The sequence below is a fragment of the Sordaria macrospora genome, chromosome 3 (assembly GCF_033870435.1).
Source record: "Sordaria macrospora chromosome 3, complete sequence".
Lineage (NCBI taxonomy): Eukaryota > Fungi > Ascomycota > Sordariomycetes > Sordariales > Sordariaceae > Sordaria > Sordaria macrospora.
In genome coordinates, this window is record NC_089373.1 from 4,707,005 (window position 1) to 4,726,056 (window position 19,052).

General features: G+C 51.8%; 3 protein-coding genes across 3 annotated transcripts; 2 read left to right on the forward strand and 1 right to left on the reverse strand.

Moving 5' to 3' along the window:
* The first annotated feature begins 2,892 nt into the window (after window positions 1–2,892).
* On the forward strand, window positions 2,893–7,691 carry SMAC4_08580 (uncharacterized protein). The gene is made up of 3 exons (XM_024655180.2): window positions 2,893–3,956; window positions 4,040–4,579; window positions 4,638–7,691. Exons 1-3 carry the CDS (start codon window positions 3,858–3,860, stop codon window positions 7,215–7,217), a joined length of 3,219 nt encoding a protein of 1,072 aa, XP_024511096.2. The 5' UTR covers window positions 2,893–3,857; the 3' UTR covers window positions 7,218–7,691.
* A 405-nt stretch (window positions 7,692–8,096) lies between these two features.
* On the reverse strand, window positions 8,097–9,286 carry SMAC4_08581 (uncharacterized protein). The gene is made up of 4 exons (XM_003349687.2): window positions 9,173–9,286; window positions 9,033–9,055; window positions 8,625–8,691; window positions 8,097–8,517 (listed from the first exon to the last, which is right to left on the reverse strand). The coding sequence occupies exons 1-4, from the start codon at window positions 9,192–9,194 to the stop codon at window positions 8,423–8,425; spliced, it is 207 nt and encodes a 68-aa protein (XP_003349735.1). The 5' UTR covers window positions 9,195–9,286; the 3' UTR covers window positions 8,097–8,422.
* A 303-nt stretch (window positions 9,287–9,589) lies between these two features.
* SMAC4_08582 (uncharacterized protein) lies at window positions 9,590–16,959 on the forward strand. Its single transcript, XM_003349688.2, has 5 exons — window positions 9,590–10,770; window positions 10,831–11,090; window positions 11,147–12,033; window positions 12,091–12,459; window positions 13,313–16,959. The coding sequence occupies exons 1-5, from the start codon at window positions 9,932–9,934 to the stop codon at window positions 13,610–13,612; spliced, it is 2,655 nt and encodes an 884-aa protein (XP_003349736.1). The 5' UTR covers window positions 9,590–9,931; the 3' UTR covers window positions 13,613–16,959.
* The last annotated feature ends 2,093 nt before the right edge of the window (window positions 16,960–19,052 follow it).

A 19,052-nucleotide genomic window follows, 5' to 3' on the forward strand; every position in this document is an offset into this window, starting at 1 on the left:
ACTTGTGTACACAGATGGCAGCCGGTAGCAATTGATTCCAACAGCTCATTGCGATTCTGACTATGCGGGTGTTTGTCGAACTCATCTGTTTCGTAGACCCTTGGGCCAGAATGTAGTTGCGACAGATCAGATATGTTGTAGTTGATTGGGGGTATTCATTGCCAATGTGCCTCAGTCCTTCTTAGTGCCCATGAGCACCGGCTGCATAGGCGGTTGAGTACCACACCACTGCTCCCCGACGTAGGACGACGAGCTCCTGAGGACTGTGTTGGCGGGCCATCTCTCGTCATTAGACTGGTGGGTTCATCGTCCGTGATCAGGTACGCGATACTTGGCCCCGATCATGGAGGATGATAAGAAGCAGCTCCCGCTATTCGAGGTGGTCGCTTTCAACGGGGTTGTTAAAGAGTATCTTCAACGGTATCAATCAGTAAGAAGAGAAGGGCAGTAGGAGGAGAAGAGAAGGAGCCACGTCTGTCAAGGCAACATCTTCAGGTCGGTATCGAAAATAAAGGAACTCATCACAAAGGGAGGATAATTCTTTGGAGAGGAGTCTTGCGATGGATGTGTTGAGCTCAAGATAGTTGCAGTGGGCAGAGCTTCGCTCCCCCGCTCATTCTACCTCCAGCCCCATGTTATATAAGCAGAGATACCACACCTACTCGTCAGAGCTGGAGGGAGGGTTGCTTCTAAACCTGACGAGTAGAGGGAGATGGCAAGTAAGAGCGCCGCGTCCTTCAACGGGAAGATTGACCAACGGGAGACACGCATGTTAAGGGACAATGCAGGATCACCGGCCAATCATTACGATAAACGGAATGATCGGACAGGCAGGCGGACAGATGTGCCTTCCTTTTTCTGTCTCCAACTGGAAGGAGCGAGGTGCTGTGTCGTTCCAACTCAAATTACCTAACCATGGAACCGCCGAGTTTCTGGCCCAGCTCTCAGTTACCAGCTGACAGCGTTGGGGCTTGTTCGCCCATAACTTGAACTTCAAAGGAAAGATCTAAGCGGTATACTGGTACCAATGAGTATCGATTAAAGAAACTGTCTGTGGACAAACCAGAGAAAGTCGGGGACGATGTTGCCTCCTTTCTCAGCGCACGACATTCCAAGTCTAAATAGTGACGTCTCCATGACAAAACGGGGGATGAGTATCAACCAGCGGCCAGATGAAATACCACTTTGAGAGGCGATGACACTGTGTAGGCCAGTTTTTGATTAGACTGTATTTCGACTCAACAAACTGTCTATCTGGAGGCGCTCAAGTGTTGTCTCCTAGAGGCCGGTGTGAGTGTACGTTCTCTGCCCCCGGACCCGAGTTCAAGCTCAATCGTGATGGACATGGAAATCCGGATATTAAGCCGGATCTGACGGTGATCGGTTCTCGACCGTTGTTGGGACGGATGCCCTCGATGATAGTTACCTCGAAGACTATGCGTTTTTTGTTTATTCCGTCCAAACTGACGGCGGTTCGCCACCGTTGAAGTGATCCCTGGCTTTGATTAGAATGTTTGATGAGACGGCAGCGATATAATTTAGACCGAGGAACCAGTGCCGAAGCTTCATAGATGCCATTGTTGAGACCCAGAAGGCTCAAACAAACTCCAGGAGCTGGAATGGCAGGTCGTGAAGAGAAGGACGAAACGAGTCAACGACCCTGCTTAATTTTGCGCCGATCTCTTCGATGGGATGGGTCTTTGTTGATGTCCTGAGGAGTTATTTGTGGATGCAACAATCTTGTAGCGGATTGAGGCCCATACGCGGAAACCATGCCGGATGGACACTCGGCGGTATCGTTCGAGTCGTGGAAAATGGAAAGAAGCAAAAACTAAAAAGTGAGGCAACCGATGAATAATCTTGTAAAAGGTCAGTCTCGTACGAAAATGCTTCTGGTGCCTGGACTAGTGAAGAGGCTTTGTTGCATCGCGTTCTCAGTCAGATCTTTATGTACGAAATCGTCAAAGGGATCCAAATCCTCGTGCTTCTCTCTATTTGAAGGGGGGCGCGTGCGAATGGAATGTGGTGGGACATGCTGACATGCTCAAGTGCCCGCAGTGGACACACACTGGCACCCTTGACGAGGCCAGTTGGCAGCGTGTGACAGACCTTTGTCTGACCGATGATTGGCCTGCTTGGATCCTAATTGGGTCGTCTGCTTGTTACAGGCTGGTGCCAAAACCCTCCCCGGCTTCCACTTCCATGCCTGACGACGGCAGGACGGCAACCTTGCGGCGCGGCCAGTCTTGGGTGAGGTCTTGGAGTCACGGAGTGTCCATTTAAAAGGTCCATTCTTGAGCCGCTTTGCTGCTGTTTGGTGGATCATGCTATGTCAGGGGCAGCCAATAACTCTTGAAGCGTGATGGGATCCCTTGAGCAACAGAGGAACCCTTTTGAAGATGGACGATGGCGAGGTTAGCCAGAAGAAAAAGAAAGCGTTGAATATGGGGTAAAGATGCTTAAAGAGGGCGGCGGCATTGACTGAAATAGTGAAGAAAAGACGAGATGAACACTGAATGGGCTGTTCCTGGTTGCTTGCCTACCCCTGGGCACGGCGTCGAGACCCTGAACTCCATTGACGGACGGGAAGCAAAGTTCCAAGTTCCATTCTTAGCACATTGCAGTCGCTGCAACGCGCACCACACAGCCAATGGAGTCTGACAATCCGGCCCCACGGGCAGTCACAGATCCAACGGCATGTGGATGTGAGCAAGGGGAAGGAGCCACCACACGAGCCTCTTAGCGGCCCCGAAGCCACCCCGGCGTCCCCATGATTGACGCACAAAGATGGGCAAGAGCGGTCATTGGCCCGTTCATCCCTCCTTCCAGAACCCGTCCATCCCCAATCGTTTTGCTGCCACTTGCCTGTTGCTTGCCTGTGCTCGTCAAGTCCAGTGTCTGTCGCTGCCCATCATACTTTTTGACGATCTTGCGACACGCATGCACAAGTGGCCGGATTGATATCATCATCCACCCCCATCAATCAACCACTCAATCGACATGGGCCCGATCTGATGGACTCGACTTGGACGCTCGTTTAACCAACTCTTCCATCCCATCATCGACCACCACGACCACGACCACCAACACCACCTTCGTTTTTCCCACAGTACCCAACCTTCGAGCAAAGCAATAACCCTCAGGACTTTGCTTCCTTCTTTGCGCACCCTACTTGAATACCCTCACTAATACCGTCTCTTGTCCGCCCCTCTCGCTTACTGGCTGGACTCTCCCTCCTCCTATTCAGCACTGGCGGCAGAGTCCCGATCGGCCACAGATTTTCCAGAATCAATTTGTTAGCGCTGGGACTTGGCATCCACCATACGTCACATTCGTTCCAGATTGTGGTGGTCTTTTTCTTATTGACCCTATTCTATCTGACTGCCCCGGCGCGAGTTACACACGACGACAATCGTTCGGTTCCAATTGTGATGCGCACAGCATACAACGAAACTGTTTTCTTTGATCGTCGACGCCAAAGGGACTCCTGATCTCGTTCTTTGTACTTGCGCGGCACGCCTTTGAAACAGGGCCGGTCACGTTCGCCATCAACAGCACGCCTTCACCCGACACTCGACGCCTACATACAGCAAACATCTTTCGTTGGGGATAACTGCAGACGGGAAAGGGCTTTCGAATCTGTCGGTGTTTTTCGAATTCGTTGAACCAACCGAAAGCTGGGGAAAGAAGGGAAACCAGTTCATCCCAACTTGGGCTTTGCCGACCAGACGACTCACGGGCCTGCGCTAACACGGCTCTCTCGACGACGAACCACAACCCGCCCCCCTCGATCGCTGTCGCTCTGATCACAACTTCTGCTTCGACCGCCCTGTTTGGGCTTCTTACTGGCAAACAAGATGGTGGAACTACCGGACACACTAGCCAACGTGCTCAAAAGCCGTGATGACGCTATTACCGAGTTCCTTAGACTCCTGCAGAACCCCTTTGCCTCGCAGGTAAGTGCCATACCTTTATTCACAGAGATATGTCGTTATGTCATGTCCGTAACGTACACATTGCTGATCCTACTGCTCTCCAGCTCTCTACCAGTTCCATCTACGCTGCCATTGTTTCTTCCTTCAGCATCACCGCCGCCGTTGCCCTTGGTTTCTCCCTGGTTAGGCCGCTCAATACTGTCGTATACGCTCCCAAACTCAAACATGCCGATGAAAAACACGCCCCGCCCCAGCTCGGGAAGGGCATCTTTTCCTGGATCAAGCCGCTGTGGACGACCACGGAGCAGGATTTGGTGAAGCTGGTTGGCATGGACGCCACCATCTTTATGCGCTTTACCAGGATGTGCCGCAACATCTTCTTGTCCCTTGCCGTCCTGTGTTGTTGCATTCAAATTCCCATAAATTGGTATAAGAATGCCTCACCTGAGTCGCCTTGGCTGCAAAGGGTGACCCCCATGAACGTGTGGGGCAAGTGGCAATGGGCTACAGTTGTCATGTCCTGGGTAACTACCCTGATTGTGTGCTTCTTTCTTTGGTGGAACTACAGGAAGGTTTGTCAGTTAAGGATCCAGTATCTCAGAAGCGAGGAGTACCAGCAGAGCCTCCACGCCCGTACGCTCATGGTATGTTACACCCGTCCCCCATCGCACCGGTTCTCCGTTTTAACCAAACGACTGCCAGTTGTACGATATCCCCAAAAATATGACTTCGGATGAAGGTATCGCCCGAATCATTGACAGCGTAGCACCGAGCTCGTCCTTCTCGAGGACTGCTGTCGCACGCGACGTCAAGATTTTACCCGCTTTGATCGAGCAGCACGGTGAGACCGTCCGGAAGCTGGAACGAGTGCTGGCCAAATACCTCAAGGACCCCAAGAACCTCCCACCTACCAGGCCAGTCTGCCGGCCCTCCAAGAAAGACCCTTCGTTCTCAACCTATCCGAAGGACAAGAAACTGGATGCTATCGACTACCTCACCCAACGTATCAAGTTGCTGGAGCTGGAGATTAAGGAGGTTCGCCAACGGATTGACAAGAGAGGCTCCATGCCGTATGGCTTTGCGTCTTATTCTGATATAAGTGAAGCGCATGCGATTGCCTATCTCTGCCGAAGCAAGAAACCGCAAGGTGCAAGGGTTACTCTCGCTCCCAGGCCTAACGACATCGTCTGGGAAAATATGCCACTCAGCTCGGGCTCTCGCGCCATGAGGAGACTATGGAATAACTTATGGATTACTGTTCTCACCGTGGTATGGGTCGCCCCCAACGCCATGATTGCCATCTTTTTGGTCAACCTGAGCAATCTCGCACTTGTTTGGTCTACCTTCCAGAAATCCCTGGAAGAGAACAGAACTTTCTGGGCCATTGTACAGGGTATCGCTTCTCCAGCCTTGACTTCCCTGGTTTACATGGTGCTCCCCATCATTTTCCGGCGGTTATCTATGAAGGCCGGCGACATGACCAAGACCGGTCGTGAACGCCACGTTGTCGCCAAGCTTTATTCCTTCTTCGTTTTCAACAATCTGTTTGTATTTTCCCTGTTCAGCGCGCTCTGGTCCTTCGCGGGCAGGGTGATTAGCGACACCATGGACAGCGAGGATAAGAATGCATGGCGAGCTATCCTCAACGCAAATTTTGGAACCACGGTCCTCATCGCGCTTTGCAATATCTCTCCCTTCTGGGTTTCTTGGCTCATCCAGCGTCAGCTTGGTGCTGCCATCGACTTATCGCAGCTTTGGAAGTTGATCTACGGCTCTATAATGCGAAAGTTTTCGAACCCGACCCCAAGAGAGCTCATCGAGCTCTCGGCACCTCCCCCTTTTGATTACGCTAGCTACTACAATTACTTTCTCTTCTACGCCACAGCCGCCCTCTGTTACGCTCCCATCATGCCGCTTGTTCTCCCGGCGGCAGGGGTATACTTCGCCATTGACGTTGCCCTCAAAAAGTATTTGCTGATGTACGTCTTCGTCACGAAAACGGAGAGTGGAGGAATGTTCTGGCGCATCTTGTTCAACCGCGTCCTTTTCGGATTGATGCTATCTCACCTGGTCGTCTTCTTAGTAGTGTGGGTTAGAAACGGGGACCATACTCTAGCTTACTCCGTCGCCCCGCTGCCATTTCTGATGATCATCTTCAAGCTCATCTGCTCACGGCTGTACGACAATAAGATCACATACTACTCCACGCGAATCATCAAGCACGACAACGCTGAGGAGGGTTTCGGCCTAAAAGAACAAGGCCTCAAAAATGATCGTCTGGCCTCGCGCTTCGGCCACCCTGCCCTATACAAGCCGCTGATCACACCCATGGTGCACGCCAAAGCTCAGAATATACTGGCAAGCATTTACCAGGGCAGACTGTCCGACGGCCGTGATGCAGGACCTGGCGACTCAATGTCTGTGAGCGGGTATAGCGACACTTACGCCCTGGACAGTATGGCTTCTGGAAAGGTCGGGAAAGTGTCGTCCGCGGTGCCCGGGTTCGAGGTCGTCCCCGAGTCCCGACTGGACTTTGAGTTCTACAAGAATCGTGACGAATTCGCTGCTGACCATGGTGCCGGCGAGTTGTTCGGACAAGCATCTGATATCGTCCGGCCAGACACACCAGGAACCGTAGCTACGGGATCCGACAACAACTCTCGACCAGGTACACCAGTAGGGGGGATGGGCTTCGGCAACAACCGCAGGCTCTTTTCGAACCAGTCCGATATGGGCAACACTGCTTATGGTGGCGGATACATGTCTCCGTCGCAACAATACTCGTACAACAACCAGGCGCCCTATTCACCGCCCACGCTAACTCCTGGCGAGGCGCCCGGTAGAGGCCGAAGCCCCCTGTATCACATGGGTGACAACGGCAATGATAGCTCGAGCAACCTCGTCTACAACGCGGCGGGCATGCCAACTTCAACACCAGCGGGTCTCGATGTCTCGGACGCCGGCCTCCACCACGAACAGAGTTTCGATAGCTCCAGGTCTCGCGGTCCACTGGGCGGGTTTAGTATCCCCAACCCACGCGCGCCAGGCGTCTTGGGCGCTTCCAGATATGGCTACGGCAACGTACCGCAAACTGACGACGACATGGTGCAGACGCCGCCGAGCGCGATGCAGGGCCCGCCTTTTCAGCCCAATCAGGGCCAGAACGACCCCATGCAGTATGACTACTTCAGGGGGAACAGAAGGCAGGGACCTGGGCCTGGTGCGCCAAGTAGGGGCGCGAACGGAAGCGTGAGTGGGAATAGCTTCTGGGGCGGGAACTAGAAGATCCGTGTTCCTGGAAGAGGGAAACCGCGAAGGGGGGTTGGTGAAGGCGTTGAGTCGTCTTCGGTGAATAAGGCGAGGAAGAGGGATATCCTTAGGTTCTGGATGCGGAGGAGGACTGCCGAGTCGGAGCATGAACGGCTGGCTTCCCCATCTCATGGAAACGGAGATGAATGAAAGAGACTTAGGACGGGCAGTTTGCATTTTTATGGGCACACTATGTCCCTTACCAAGCATTGTTTCGGCGTTTGTTTATATGGGCGTGTGTGTGTGTGAAATGATAGGTCACGAGAATCAGAAATCTAGAAAGGCCCTAGAAGGGCTGTTGGATTTTGGATGGCAAAAAGCAAAGGATGGGCTGGTGCCTTCTGTACTATATGAACTCTCAATTTGACTGAGAGAGAGAGAGAGAGAGAGAGAGAGAGAGAGAGAGAGACCAGCAGCAGGCCCAGGAAGGCGTCAAAAGAACGTGCTATATATACATAATATGTTTTGATTAGACGCTTTACATCATATCTTCTCTTACTAGGACGAGCTACGTTACTCGGACTATATTAACTGCGTAGTAATGTGTGGGTGGACATTGGGTTCCTCGTAGTCTTGCCGGGCATTCCCATCTTTCAGACAGCCGTAAGCGACTGCTTCCATCTCATCTGATTATCGAATGTATGCAAACTCATGGATGGGCAGTGTGATAGCGCTATGGCACAACCTGCCAACACTTGTCGGATCCCCTGACTTTCGGTCTGGTCTTTGGTCTTTTCATCTCAAGTGACCTCACACAAAAAGACTCTTACCTCTGCCATTCCATGTAGACTAGACATCGCACCCATCCATCTAATCACTGCGCAAAATGTATCCCGAAACTGTTTACGTGCCATTCTTGTATATTCCCATTTGGTATCTCATCTTCTGTCGCTCCTCGCTACATGCTCTTAACTTTAATCGAGGGAAGACTTTAAGCGCCTCTATGGAAGACACGCAAAGAACATCCCGTTGTAAACCCTTTCAGTTTGATAACGCCTCTCGCCTTTCTTCCCAGGACCAGCAGCCGCCACTGTGTGTATGCGTGTCTCATGTCGTCCGTCGGTCTGTTACTCGTCGCTTCTTGCTTCTTTGGTTGTTCGTTCGATCTTCCTTCACTGTTTCGGTCGGAAGGGAGATCTTCCAAGTTTGTCTTTCTTGTCTAAAAAGCTGCTGCGAGTTTACTTCTTGCCGGACTTCTTGATGCCCTGGGTACCGGTGTTGAGGGGACCCTTGCCGCCGGCCTTGGCGGCGAGCTCCTTGCGGGCCTTCTCCTCTGTTGTTCGGGTAGGAACGCGTTAGCCAAGTGCTTGCTGGATTTGGTTTGGGATGGGATGGGCATGTGATAGGTGATGCAGTGGGAAAAAAGTGGTGGTAACGTACCAGCCCTCTTTCTCTCGAGGAAAGCCTTGTCCTCGTCGTCGAGGTCCTTCTTCTCCTTCTTGGGAGCCTGTTGGTGGATCAGAGTCAGTCTTCTATTCGTTGTTGCCGAAGATGTGTGGTGTTTTCGTCGAACTGAGCCGTGACTGTGGAGGGTTTGGACACTATCATCTTCGAGCCCATGACAAAAAAGCTGAGACCTTGCGCCCATTGTGCACGCATTCAAAGGTGCCAGCCTTTCTGTCATGGGTGAGACCATATGGAGGCTTTTCGCAACTGCTATAGTGATTGTTCACGAGAGCCGCCAGCCAGTGTTTAATCCCTCCAGTAGTCGCGTCTCAGTGATATCGTGTGTCGTCGTCGCTCTGGTCCGTAGTTGGTCATCTTGGATCGGTACACAAAAAAACGTACCTTGAGGGGCTTGGCCTTGCCACCTGGAGAGAAAAGAATGTCAGCGTGAGGCTATCACCAGATTTTCGCTGATCGCCATAGTAGGCGCCGTCGCACAACACAGCGAGCGATGGACAATGAGTGGAAAGGAAGAAACATACCAGCTCTGTCAGCGCCACCCATTTTGTCGGTTTAAGGTTGGTATAGAGAGTTAAAAAGAGCAATAAGGTGGTGTTGGTGAGGACGTCAAAGTATTTGCGACAAACAAAAAGCGAGAAGAATTGACGATTTGGGGAATGATCAGGCGAGAAAGACAAAGTGCCCCACCGATCAACGATAAGAAGGCTAGAACGGTAAAGGAAGGAACCCTTGCGACTGGGCGGTGGCGCGGCTGAACTTCGGCCGCGTTAGGGTGTTAACTATTCAGTATTACAGTCAATAGGGTTCACTGTTAGTGTAGTATGCTGTAAGGCTTTGCGTAACCCCTGAAGCGCGACTGACTTCAGTGCATTGAATTGCAACTCGTTCCGTCATTATCGTCCATTGCCAGACTGCGGCCCTGACACGACGACTGACGATCCAAAAGTCTCCATCCAGCACCGTCTTCGGCCACTCCAACCAATTCTCCTACAACACCTTCTCAACTCCCGCCCATCTTCAACGCTACCACTTTCGGCGGTAGAATTGACAAAGTTGCAAAGCTAAAACTGGTCGGGCTCTGCTCTCCGTCTCAACAAATCACTGCTTTATCGATCAAGAAGCTGACACTCTCCCAACCTCCCATTCCCCCAAAACAGCCAGCAGCGAAATCGCTTCTTGTTCAGTTCTCTCGACTTCGAAAGCTGGCACAACCAGACAGGCTATTTTTGCGTTAGTTCTCTACGTCGGACGTCCACATTCAAGCGGTCGGTTTGCACACAATGGCATTCCCCGATGTTAGCTCGGATGGAGGGGAAATCGCAGAGGCAACTCCCCTGCCTCACTCTAAGTTGAACGGTGATATTGACCGGACCGGCAGACCAAGAGCCAGACTCGAGCGCACTCCCGAACCCTCCAAGCTCCCTGACCATCGTCAGTCACCTAGAGTTGGACACGTCCGCCAAGGCTCCTTCAGTCGTCACAGCAGGTCGCCACGCTCTCCTCCTCGTTCGCCCAGGGGCTTCAAGCGTCCGCGCGATGACGACCGCCATGACCGAGACCGAGACCGGGACCGCCGCGATCCCCGACACTTCCGCGTTCACTACGACGATGATAGGGGTAGTAACCGGTACCGCGACCTAGACCGTCCGCCCTCGCGCGGCACGATAAACTATGATGACGAGCGGTCATCTTCGACCCGTAATCGGTACGGCTCAGCCAGGGACGTCGCTCCTCCTACTCGTCCGGCTGCCGATCGTGTAGATGACCGTGGCCGTGATCGCGAGCCACTCGATTACGACCGCGAGCGCGACTACGATCCATATTCCGTCAAGAGACCTCGCAATAACAGAAGCAGATCCCCCAGGGGCGGTCGCCGCGATAACAATAACAGAGGACGGCGCGATAACAATAACAGAGGGCGGCGCGATAATAGGGGCCGTACCGTTACCTTTCAACCAGAAGGGACCTACCAAGATGGCAAAGATGACAGGCGTGGGCAAGAAATGTCTAAAGGAAATGCTCACATGGGGGCTTCTTATACTTCCAAGGAAAATGCTAAATCTGGTCAGGGTGTTCCGGTTGAACGAGGCGTCAAGGAACTTGCTATCTCACAGAACGGGTAGGTTATCTGCTTGTTATTTGCGTTGCTAGTTGAATATCTTGCTGATATTCCCCATAGTCAACCTCAACAGGAGGCATCCAAAGAACCAGAACCTGACATGGACTGGGACCCGTCCGAGGCAATGGACGAGGAAGCTCGTGTCCAAGCCGAGATCGAGCGACGAAGAAAAGCTAGACAGGCTGCTCTTCAACGTGGTCTAGGTGCGGCAAGCCCCAGTGTCCAGTCATTACAAGGTGATAAGCCATCGCCCACCCCCTCGTCGAGCCGCTTCAATACTCCAGCTCCCCAGAAGACAGAGCCCAGCAGTCCCAAGTCGAGTAAGTCTCTTTAATCTTCGGTTTATTTGTCTACTCCAGTTGCTAACCTTTTTCAGCCAATGTCACCACGTCGCCCACCCAGTCACCCGTTCAGCTGCCAGACGCCATGTCTCCTTCTACATTCAGTTTCTTCCTGGCCGAGCAAGATCTTGCGAGAGCCAATGTGAACGATAAAGTGGAAGTTGATGGCCCCTCTGCCGCTGATTATGATCCCACTGCTGATATGAAAGAAGACGAGCGCCGTGACGAACTGCGCCACGGACATGTTGGACTGCATGGGGAAGCTAAACATCCTGCTCAGGCAGACGCTGCCAAGGAGGAGCAGAAGGATGAGGAGAAGCAGCCTGAGAATGGCGGAGACGACGACGACGAGTTTGACATGTTTGCAGACGACTTCGACGAGGAGAAGCTTGTGGCTCCTGTAGCTTCGAAGAAAGCTGGAAATGACGGCCAGGCCAATGGCGGCGGCGGTAAGCTTGAAGGTGATGACAAAGATGGTTACTACAAGATCAGGCCCGGTGAGCTGTTGGACGGACGATACCAGCTGTCGACGGCTCTCGGCCGTGGTATGTTCTCGGGAGTCGCCCGTGCTTTGGACCTCACGACCCAGGAGACTGTCGCCATCAAGATCATGCGTAACAACGACGCTCTGCGGAAGGGTGGCTTCACGGAAATTGCCATTCTACAGAAGTTGAACGAAGCTGATCCTGAGGACAAGAAGCATATCGTGAAGTTTGAGCGATCCTTCGAGTACAAGGGCCATCTGTGCATGGTATTTGAGAACCTAAGCATGAACCTCCGCGAGGTGCTGAAGAAGTTCGGAAACAACGTTGGCATCAATTTGCGTGCCACCCGCGTTTACGCTTACCAGATCTTCCTTGCCCTTGCCCATATGCGCAAGTGCAGCATCATCCATGCTGATTTGAAGCCTGACAATATCCTGGTGAGTCCTCTCCAACACATTGTGATGGGAGAGACAATATGCTAATTCCTGATGTAGGTAAACGAGGCGCGCAATCTCTTGAAGATCTGTGATTTGGGTACGGCTATAGACCGGTCTGACGCGGCCACGGCCTCGACGGAGGTGACTCCATATCTCGTCAGTCGATTCTACCGCGCGCCAGAGGTCATCCTAGGCATACCATATGACTACTCTGTAGACATGTGGTCTATTGGCTGCACCTTATATGAGCTGTACACGGGCAAGATCCTATTTACGGGCGACAGCAACAACCAGATGTTGAAGACCATCATGGAGATCCGTGGCAAACTGAACGCCAAGTTGTACCGCCGTGGTGATTTATGGGGCATGCACTGGGACGACATGGGCAACTTCCTCAGTGTTGAGCGGGACAAGGTCCTTGGAAAGGTACGTTATTTTGTCGTTTCCTTTCTGTCTGTTTTCATTTTTCTGAGCGCTTCCGTCCTGCGTCTGCACGGGGCACGGAGGCAATCACATTGTAACCAACCCATGAGATGATATTCCCCGATTGTCAGCATCCGAGTTCACCACGTTCGCTTCTGTTCATGGGGGAGGGGTGTACGGAAGATGGTCATGTCTGACTGAAGATGCCCCTGGCATCAGGTCGGTCTTTCTGGCCGACTCTCCCGCGCTTCTTTTTTTGGTCTGGACGCGGAGGTCGGTTGGTTAGGACGGCGCTTGTGTGCGGCCCGGCATGATGTCTCCCATCTTCATCTGCGGTGTTGTCTGAGTATCACCTTATCATCTCCCTTCCTTGTTGGTTCGGTCTTCCGACATCCTGAAGATCTGATGTGAGAGGATGATGAGGCCAGGCGGCTTGCATCCTAGATCCGATGTGGACATCCCGCGTGGTTGGTTTGCTCAGCAATCTTCCGACGTGCATAACAGAAGGGATGGACAGAGAGGATTCGATGATATCCCCAGCGGGCGTTGTGCTGTGTCTCGCCTTGACATTGACCGCTTGGCGATGTAACTTCACCCGCATACTCCCGGGGCATCGTGGCGCTTCTTCCCCTATCCCAACTGGAGAGCATGCAGTCCTTCCCGTTGTCGTTGTTTCTTGTGACGGCGGCTTGCGGGAGACGACTGCTACTCTTTGCTTCTTGGACACGGTTTCTTCACACCTCCACTTCCCGACCACACATCTCCTTTCATTTCCTTTCTTCTTCCAACAATATTTACCAAATATACCTATCCGAATCGAGAATCAAACTAACTTTATTGCTCCTTCCTGCTACAGACTACCGTCAAGACCCTGGCCACCGTTAAGCCGACCCGCGATCTGCGGGCCCGTCTCCTGGCCGCCTCCAGCGACATGAGCGATGCGGAAACCAAGGAGCTCAACCACTTTATTGACCTCCTGGAACGCTGCCTGGCGCTCAATCCGGACAAGAGAATCACGCCATTGGAGGCCCTCAAGCATCCATTCTTCGGGCAGGCGGTGGCGGCGACGGCAGCGGGTCCGTCGGCCTCGAGTCACTTCTCACATGGACACGCTCATGCGCATGCGCAGCGCATGGCGGGTCATGCTAGAGCTTAGGTAGCGGCCTGTTTTTGACCCGGATACTAGGTGGCGTGCTGTGAATAGTGTATCGGTATACTGTAAAGGTATCAATTTTGTATATGACTAGGCAGATGCTGTTAGGCAGAGCTATAGCATACGGTCTTTTTATGAGCGACAGGCAGAATTGGGACTTCCATAGAGCTGCGGTACACACACACCGAGGCAACATAAAACATAAATAGAAGGAGGCGAACGGCGTTAATTGATCGCTTAAGTGCATTCATTACTACTTTTTCCATGCATCCGTACGTCCATCCATCCAAGCTGAATCTTTCATTCCAGTCCAACAGCATACTCGTTGTCTGTTGGCTCTCCCTTTCTCGTCCCGCTAGATGGAATCTGCCGTGATCTGCTCTCCTGTGCTATGCTATGCTGCAACCGTCATCTCGCTGCGTATCCCATCCACACATTTGACGTTCTCCAAACTTCCCTTTTGCCGCTTCCCGTCCCAACTAGCAGCAGCAACAGCAGCATCTCGCTCGCCTCGCCGGGAAGCTGCATGGCAGCGTATCCCGATGGACGTCACATCACATCACATATTCATTCACTCGGTTGTCTCCCAACAACTTGTGTTGTTACTTGTTAGTGCCTATTTGGATCTGCAGGGAGCCGAGAGCAAGCGGGTAGGTAGTGAAAAAAAATGACAGGTCAACAAAATTATCATATAGTCGGCCGGGGCTTGTTATTATATTTCCAACATTTATTACTTGGTGCAGTTTCATGTCCCAAGATATTGATATTGCGGGCCAACACCAACTAGTTAAGTTGAGTTGATTGATGGGGGTAAGTAAGCAGGCACAGAAGGCAGGGGCTGGAGGAGAGAAGGACTAAGGGCGAAGGGATGAAGGGGTGAAGTGTGGCGGTGATGGATAGAGGTATTCTAGCTTGTCGGTAGTGTTGTGTTGGCTGACTTGTACGTTGATGGACTACTTCCAGGTACATACGGTACAAATCTATACCAACTATAATTTCTACTTTTTGCCTTGGAGATATGTCTATCTTGCTAGGTTGACACCACAATAGCTGCTTCCGTTAGCCGTGTTAGCATGGCAGACTGGAGCCAACCTCCGGGAGAGAGGGACGGGAAGTACGGCGGTTGGTTTATGATCGTCGCCGGCTACGCGTCCCTTGGATTTTGCGGGCCTTCACGGGTCATCAATGGTTTTGTACACATGGTGGTTTATGGCGGGATGTTGTCGCTACAGTAGCTCATATATGTTGCCATCTTGATGCACTTGGTTTCGAACTAGGCTCGGCTTTGTTGGTGATATCTGATTTCTCCGACAAGTTGTCAGAGCAGAGTGGGAATAATGACTTTGACTTCATGTTCAATTGGAGGCTCGTAAGAAACCACCTGTTGAGCGTCGGACTACCAGGGCAGAATGGGCGAGGGACTGTGAGAAAGACTGGATTTGGACTGCATGTTTGGCCGCTGGTTGCTCTTTCCGACTGAGAGATGAAGCCATCTCTAGCGTGAAAGGTGCCTGTGATGACTCTGCGAATGATGGAAGGCGCGAAGTGTCCAACAAAACTTCATCGTCCGTGGCAATGTTGTTATGGAAGGCGCGCCTCACACCAACTGGCCACCCAAGAAATTTCTTCAAGTCACTTGACTGTCTCAACACACGCCGTTGCTTCCTTCCATTTTCCCGAGTACCTGCAGTTCCGCATCTGTTCGACCAGGCATGGCGAGAAAGAAAGTCGCGAATCTCCCGCCAAGGCAATGCCAAATCTGAATCCGATACAGCTTTTCTCCCGCGGCCGCCCCGAAATAAGAGCCCCAGAGCTTGAAAACGAGGCTTCCCGCTTCAACACAACCCTCGGATTTTGGCTTGAAACTTGCACACACAAGTCACAAACTGATCAATCACAAACCGAAAGTGAACAACAACAATTCCTCCCGCGCGCCTCACTCAAGTCAGCCTGGTAGGCCGCGCGCGCACGCCAGGCCCCGGCTCAGGCTACCGGACCAGCAGCCAGCCGCTTTGCTATGTCTCTGTCTCTCTGGCTCTGTCTCTCTGGCTCTGTCTCTCTGACTCTCATGTGGTGTAAGCAAGGTCAAAGGGCAGAGGTGTAGTTACCCGCTTCAGGTATTAGACATTAGACATCTCAGACGGGCGACTGGCGTGCCATTCACTTGCTCACTTCTTTCTGCCTTCACTTACCTGTACCTGAAGGGAATTCAGACCCCGTATTTAGTGTTCAGTGGTGTTTACTTACCCGCTCCAGTGTTCACTTCCTTTCCTGACTGGCTGACCTGCAATTGACTGGCTCTAGGGTCAAACATGGCTCCTTCCATCTACCGACCGACTGACCGACGACCGCACTGTCATAACTGACACAACTGACACCATACCGTGGCACATAGCAATCTATTCTCCGTAGTACTTGTGTACACCTGTACGCTACTGGGATACTAGTACTCCAAGTGCTTGATGCTCTACGATATTCTATCGCTTCCTGTTTCGGACCTCGGTGTGTGTGTCTCTGGCGGTTCGGTTCGGTTCAGTGCATTTATGGTGGATGGCGGATTCAGTTTGCGGTGAAGCCTTCTGGTTTTATGTATGGAAGTCTGTAGGTCTTGCCAGTTTGTCTATCTCATCTGTTGTCAAACAGAAAGGAGCGACGAGTGTTTCCTTCGATGTCTCTTCTTGGATAGAGGTATGTATGTATATGGTTTGGGTTTGGTCCAGGTTTCAGTTCGGGAAGCAGTGGGTGACTGGTGTTTGACGCTGTGTTGGTCTTGGTGGTTGAGATGGTGACTAGTCGGGCGATATGCTTTCGGGGTTTATTACCCGGAATAGATACCCGGGGCTTCTATCCTCTTCTTCTTGAGGGATGTCGTGCTTGGTTGACAACGTTCGCCATAGGAAGCAGCGAGTGACTAAGCCAAGTTTTCGAGCATTGAGCTGCTGCGGTATTGCCCCGGCGATATCAAGTGTCACGGTAGATCCCTCATCAACCCCAGCATATCCGACTCTTGGAGATCGAGTGGTGTACAAAGCTGGCTGGCTGGCTCATCACCATCCGATCAAGAAGCGGAAAGTTGCTTTGGCGGAAAAATGGACCTCCATCGCCACAGCAATGAGCCCAACCTATGTACCAGCCTGAGCGCATTTGACCGTCTGGTAACAGGCCTCTCTCTTCTATCCACTTCAGTCCTGAACCCATTTGTGTTTCCAATGCACAGCAGGAGCAGTACACTACGGGAAAGTAAATCCGCCTTACCATTGCTGGTTGTGTGACGCTTTGTACGATGATGGGCTCCGGATGGAACATTCTTTAGAGCCGGTTTGTGGTGTTTCTGTTACCACACAGCCAGTTAATGATCTTGTTGATATGTCTACCTATTCTTTGAGGTAGGTTAGACTGACCTGACCGCACTAGGAAGCTGATTGTATGAAATGTTTTTCCGGTTTTCCAACGCACCTGACGTTGGCTGCAACGGTTGGGATTGACCAACCAACCGCTTCGCTGGCTATGTCTTTTTATATGCCTACCCACCACCAACATGGTCAGCCGCGCGGAGATCTCCCGTGTAGTTTATGGTGAGGACTCCTTACCCGCCCGTTAATTGACTATTGGCTTGTCGCCATACACCAATAGGACTTCTTCAAATATCGTCTATTCCATGTAAACTCCGATTTGCAGACGACTGTGCCGTAATGCCTGCCTGCCGTTGGTGAAATCCTCATCAGCAGTGGAATGAGATCAGATGCGATATGCACAAGTGAGACGGCGACTTCGCGTGTTTGGCCTCACTTGTTACCCCCGGAATGTAGAAGAAGTGACATAATACTATCCGTGAGCCGTGACTCTTGAGTGAGCAAAGTTGTCTAACCAACAAGACCATCATCATTCTGTCGTGTTACATCCTGCGATAGGCGGGAGACGGAGCTAGATACCTATCTATGAGATGAGGCGCCGCCACACGGCTTCTCTAGCAAAACTAGGTGTTTAATTTAATGTTAATGAACACCGCAACGAGTACCAACGGTAAAACGTGGCTATGGGGCGTGTTTCAACTGTTCAAGGGTGGCGGTGGCAAGAACCCGGGAGTGAAACTCCAGCGCCGCTGCTCGCGGAGAATGAGACCTTCAGTGGAAGTGGTATGTCCATGAGGCTGAATCAATATGGATCAAACAGTGATTCTTACTGCGCAGATTGAGTTGCGGCTAGGTGTTAACAGGTCATAAACCAGAGGCTCCTGCTCTACAGGTGACACGACTAACCTCAGAGGCTTGACTGACTTGCCCTTTTCAGGAGGGCTATTATCAGCGTCAGGTTATCGACACAAGAGCACCCATCCTGAGAGCACGAAAAATGCAATGCCCTCTACAAGCCAGAGATGATGAGCAACGCAAAACTAACTGTGGCAAAGATTCATTTCTCACAACCTGCATTGAAAGTCAACCATCCAGCCCAACATAACACCGAAAAGGTTACTCAGCCACTTAGCCGGACAACGTTCAGTGTCCGACCTAAAGACGACATGTTTTTGTCTCATCTTGAGTCGGACCCGACCGACCGATCACTGAGTGTCACCGTTGCCGCCTATTCTCTCCAGAAGGGAACAGAAAGGCAGAAAATGTGCGTACGCAGCTTGTCTTCTCGTCGGCTCACAGGTACAGGTGTCCGCCTCTATACGGGGCATACCGCGGCGTACAAACCTACGGGTTTAGATCAGTTGCTGCTGGGCAAGGCGGATGACAGGCACGACGAAGCTGAGAATGTAGCGGACACAACGTCGTCCAATTCCCGGGAAATAACTGTGCGCAGGCAGTCAGCGTTGTACATCTGGCAAAAACCCATTCAGGCAGAGGCAGAGGGCAAATAGCCAAGTAATGCAAACGTAGTGCTTGGGATGTGTATGTGCGACACATCGGGACGTCCTTGGGGATAGGATGCCGACAAGGAGGGAGGAGATGATGGCAGATTAATGACGGTATAGGCCACTATTGCTTTCGAGAGAGCGTTCAGATTGACGTCTACCGGCAGGAACTGATGATATTGGGTGCAAGGGAGGTAGAATATAAGTCACCATGCGATTTCAGATTCGTATGGTTTGTGAAGTCGATTGTCCTCCCTGCCTTCAAGTGCTGCTACTGTTGCTGCAACTATCACACCGGAACGGCGGGTAGCTTCTGAGCGGATAGCTACGTAATGTGCGTGGCCATACAAGGGTTGTCCTGATATTCCTTCAGCCGTACGTACGCTGGGACCACAGAAGTAGGAAGTTGGTGACTTGGGAAAAGATTAGTTCAAGTGAGAATCAAGCTGGGTATAGATACTACCCAACAGGTTAGTAGATTCAATCGTGTTTTTGTTCCCCATTTTTGTCCATGGAAATCCTCTCTCCGAGAGAAGACAATGGAAGCAAGTTAGATTCATCCGGTTCGATGCGCTTGATCCAGAA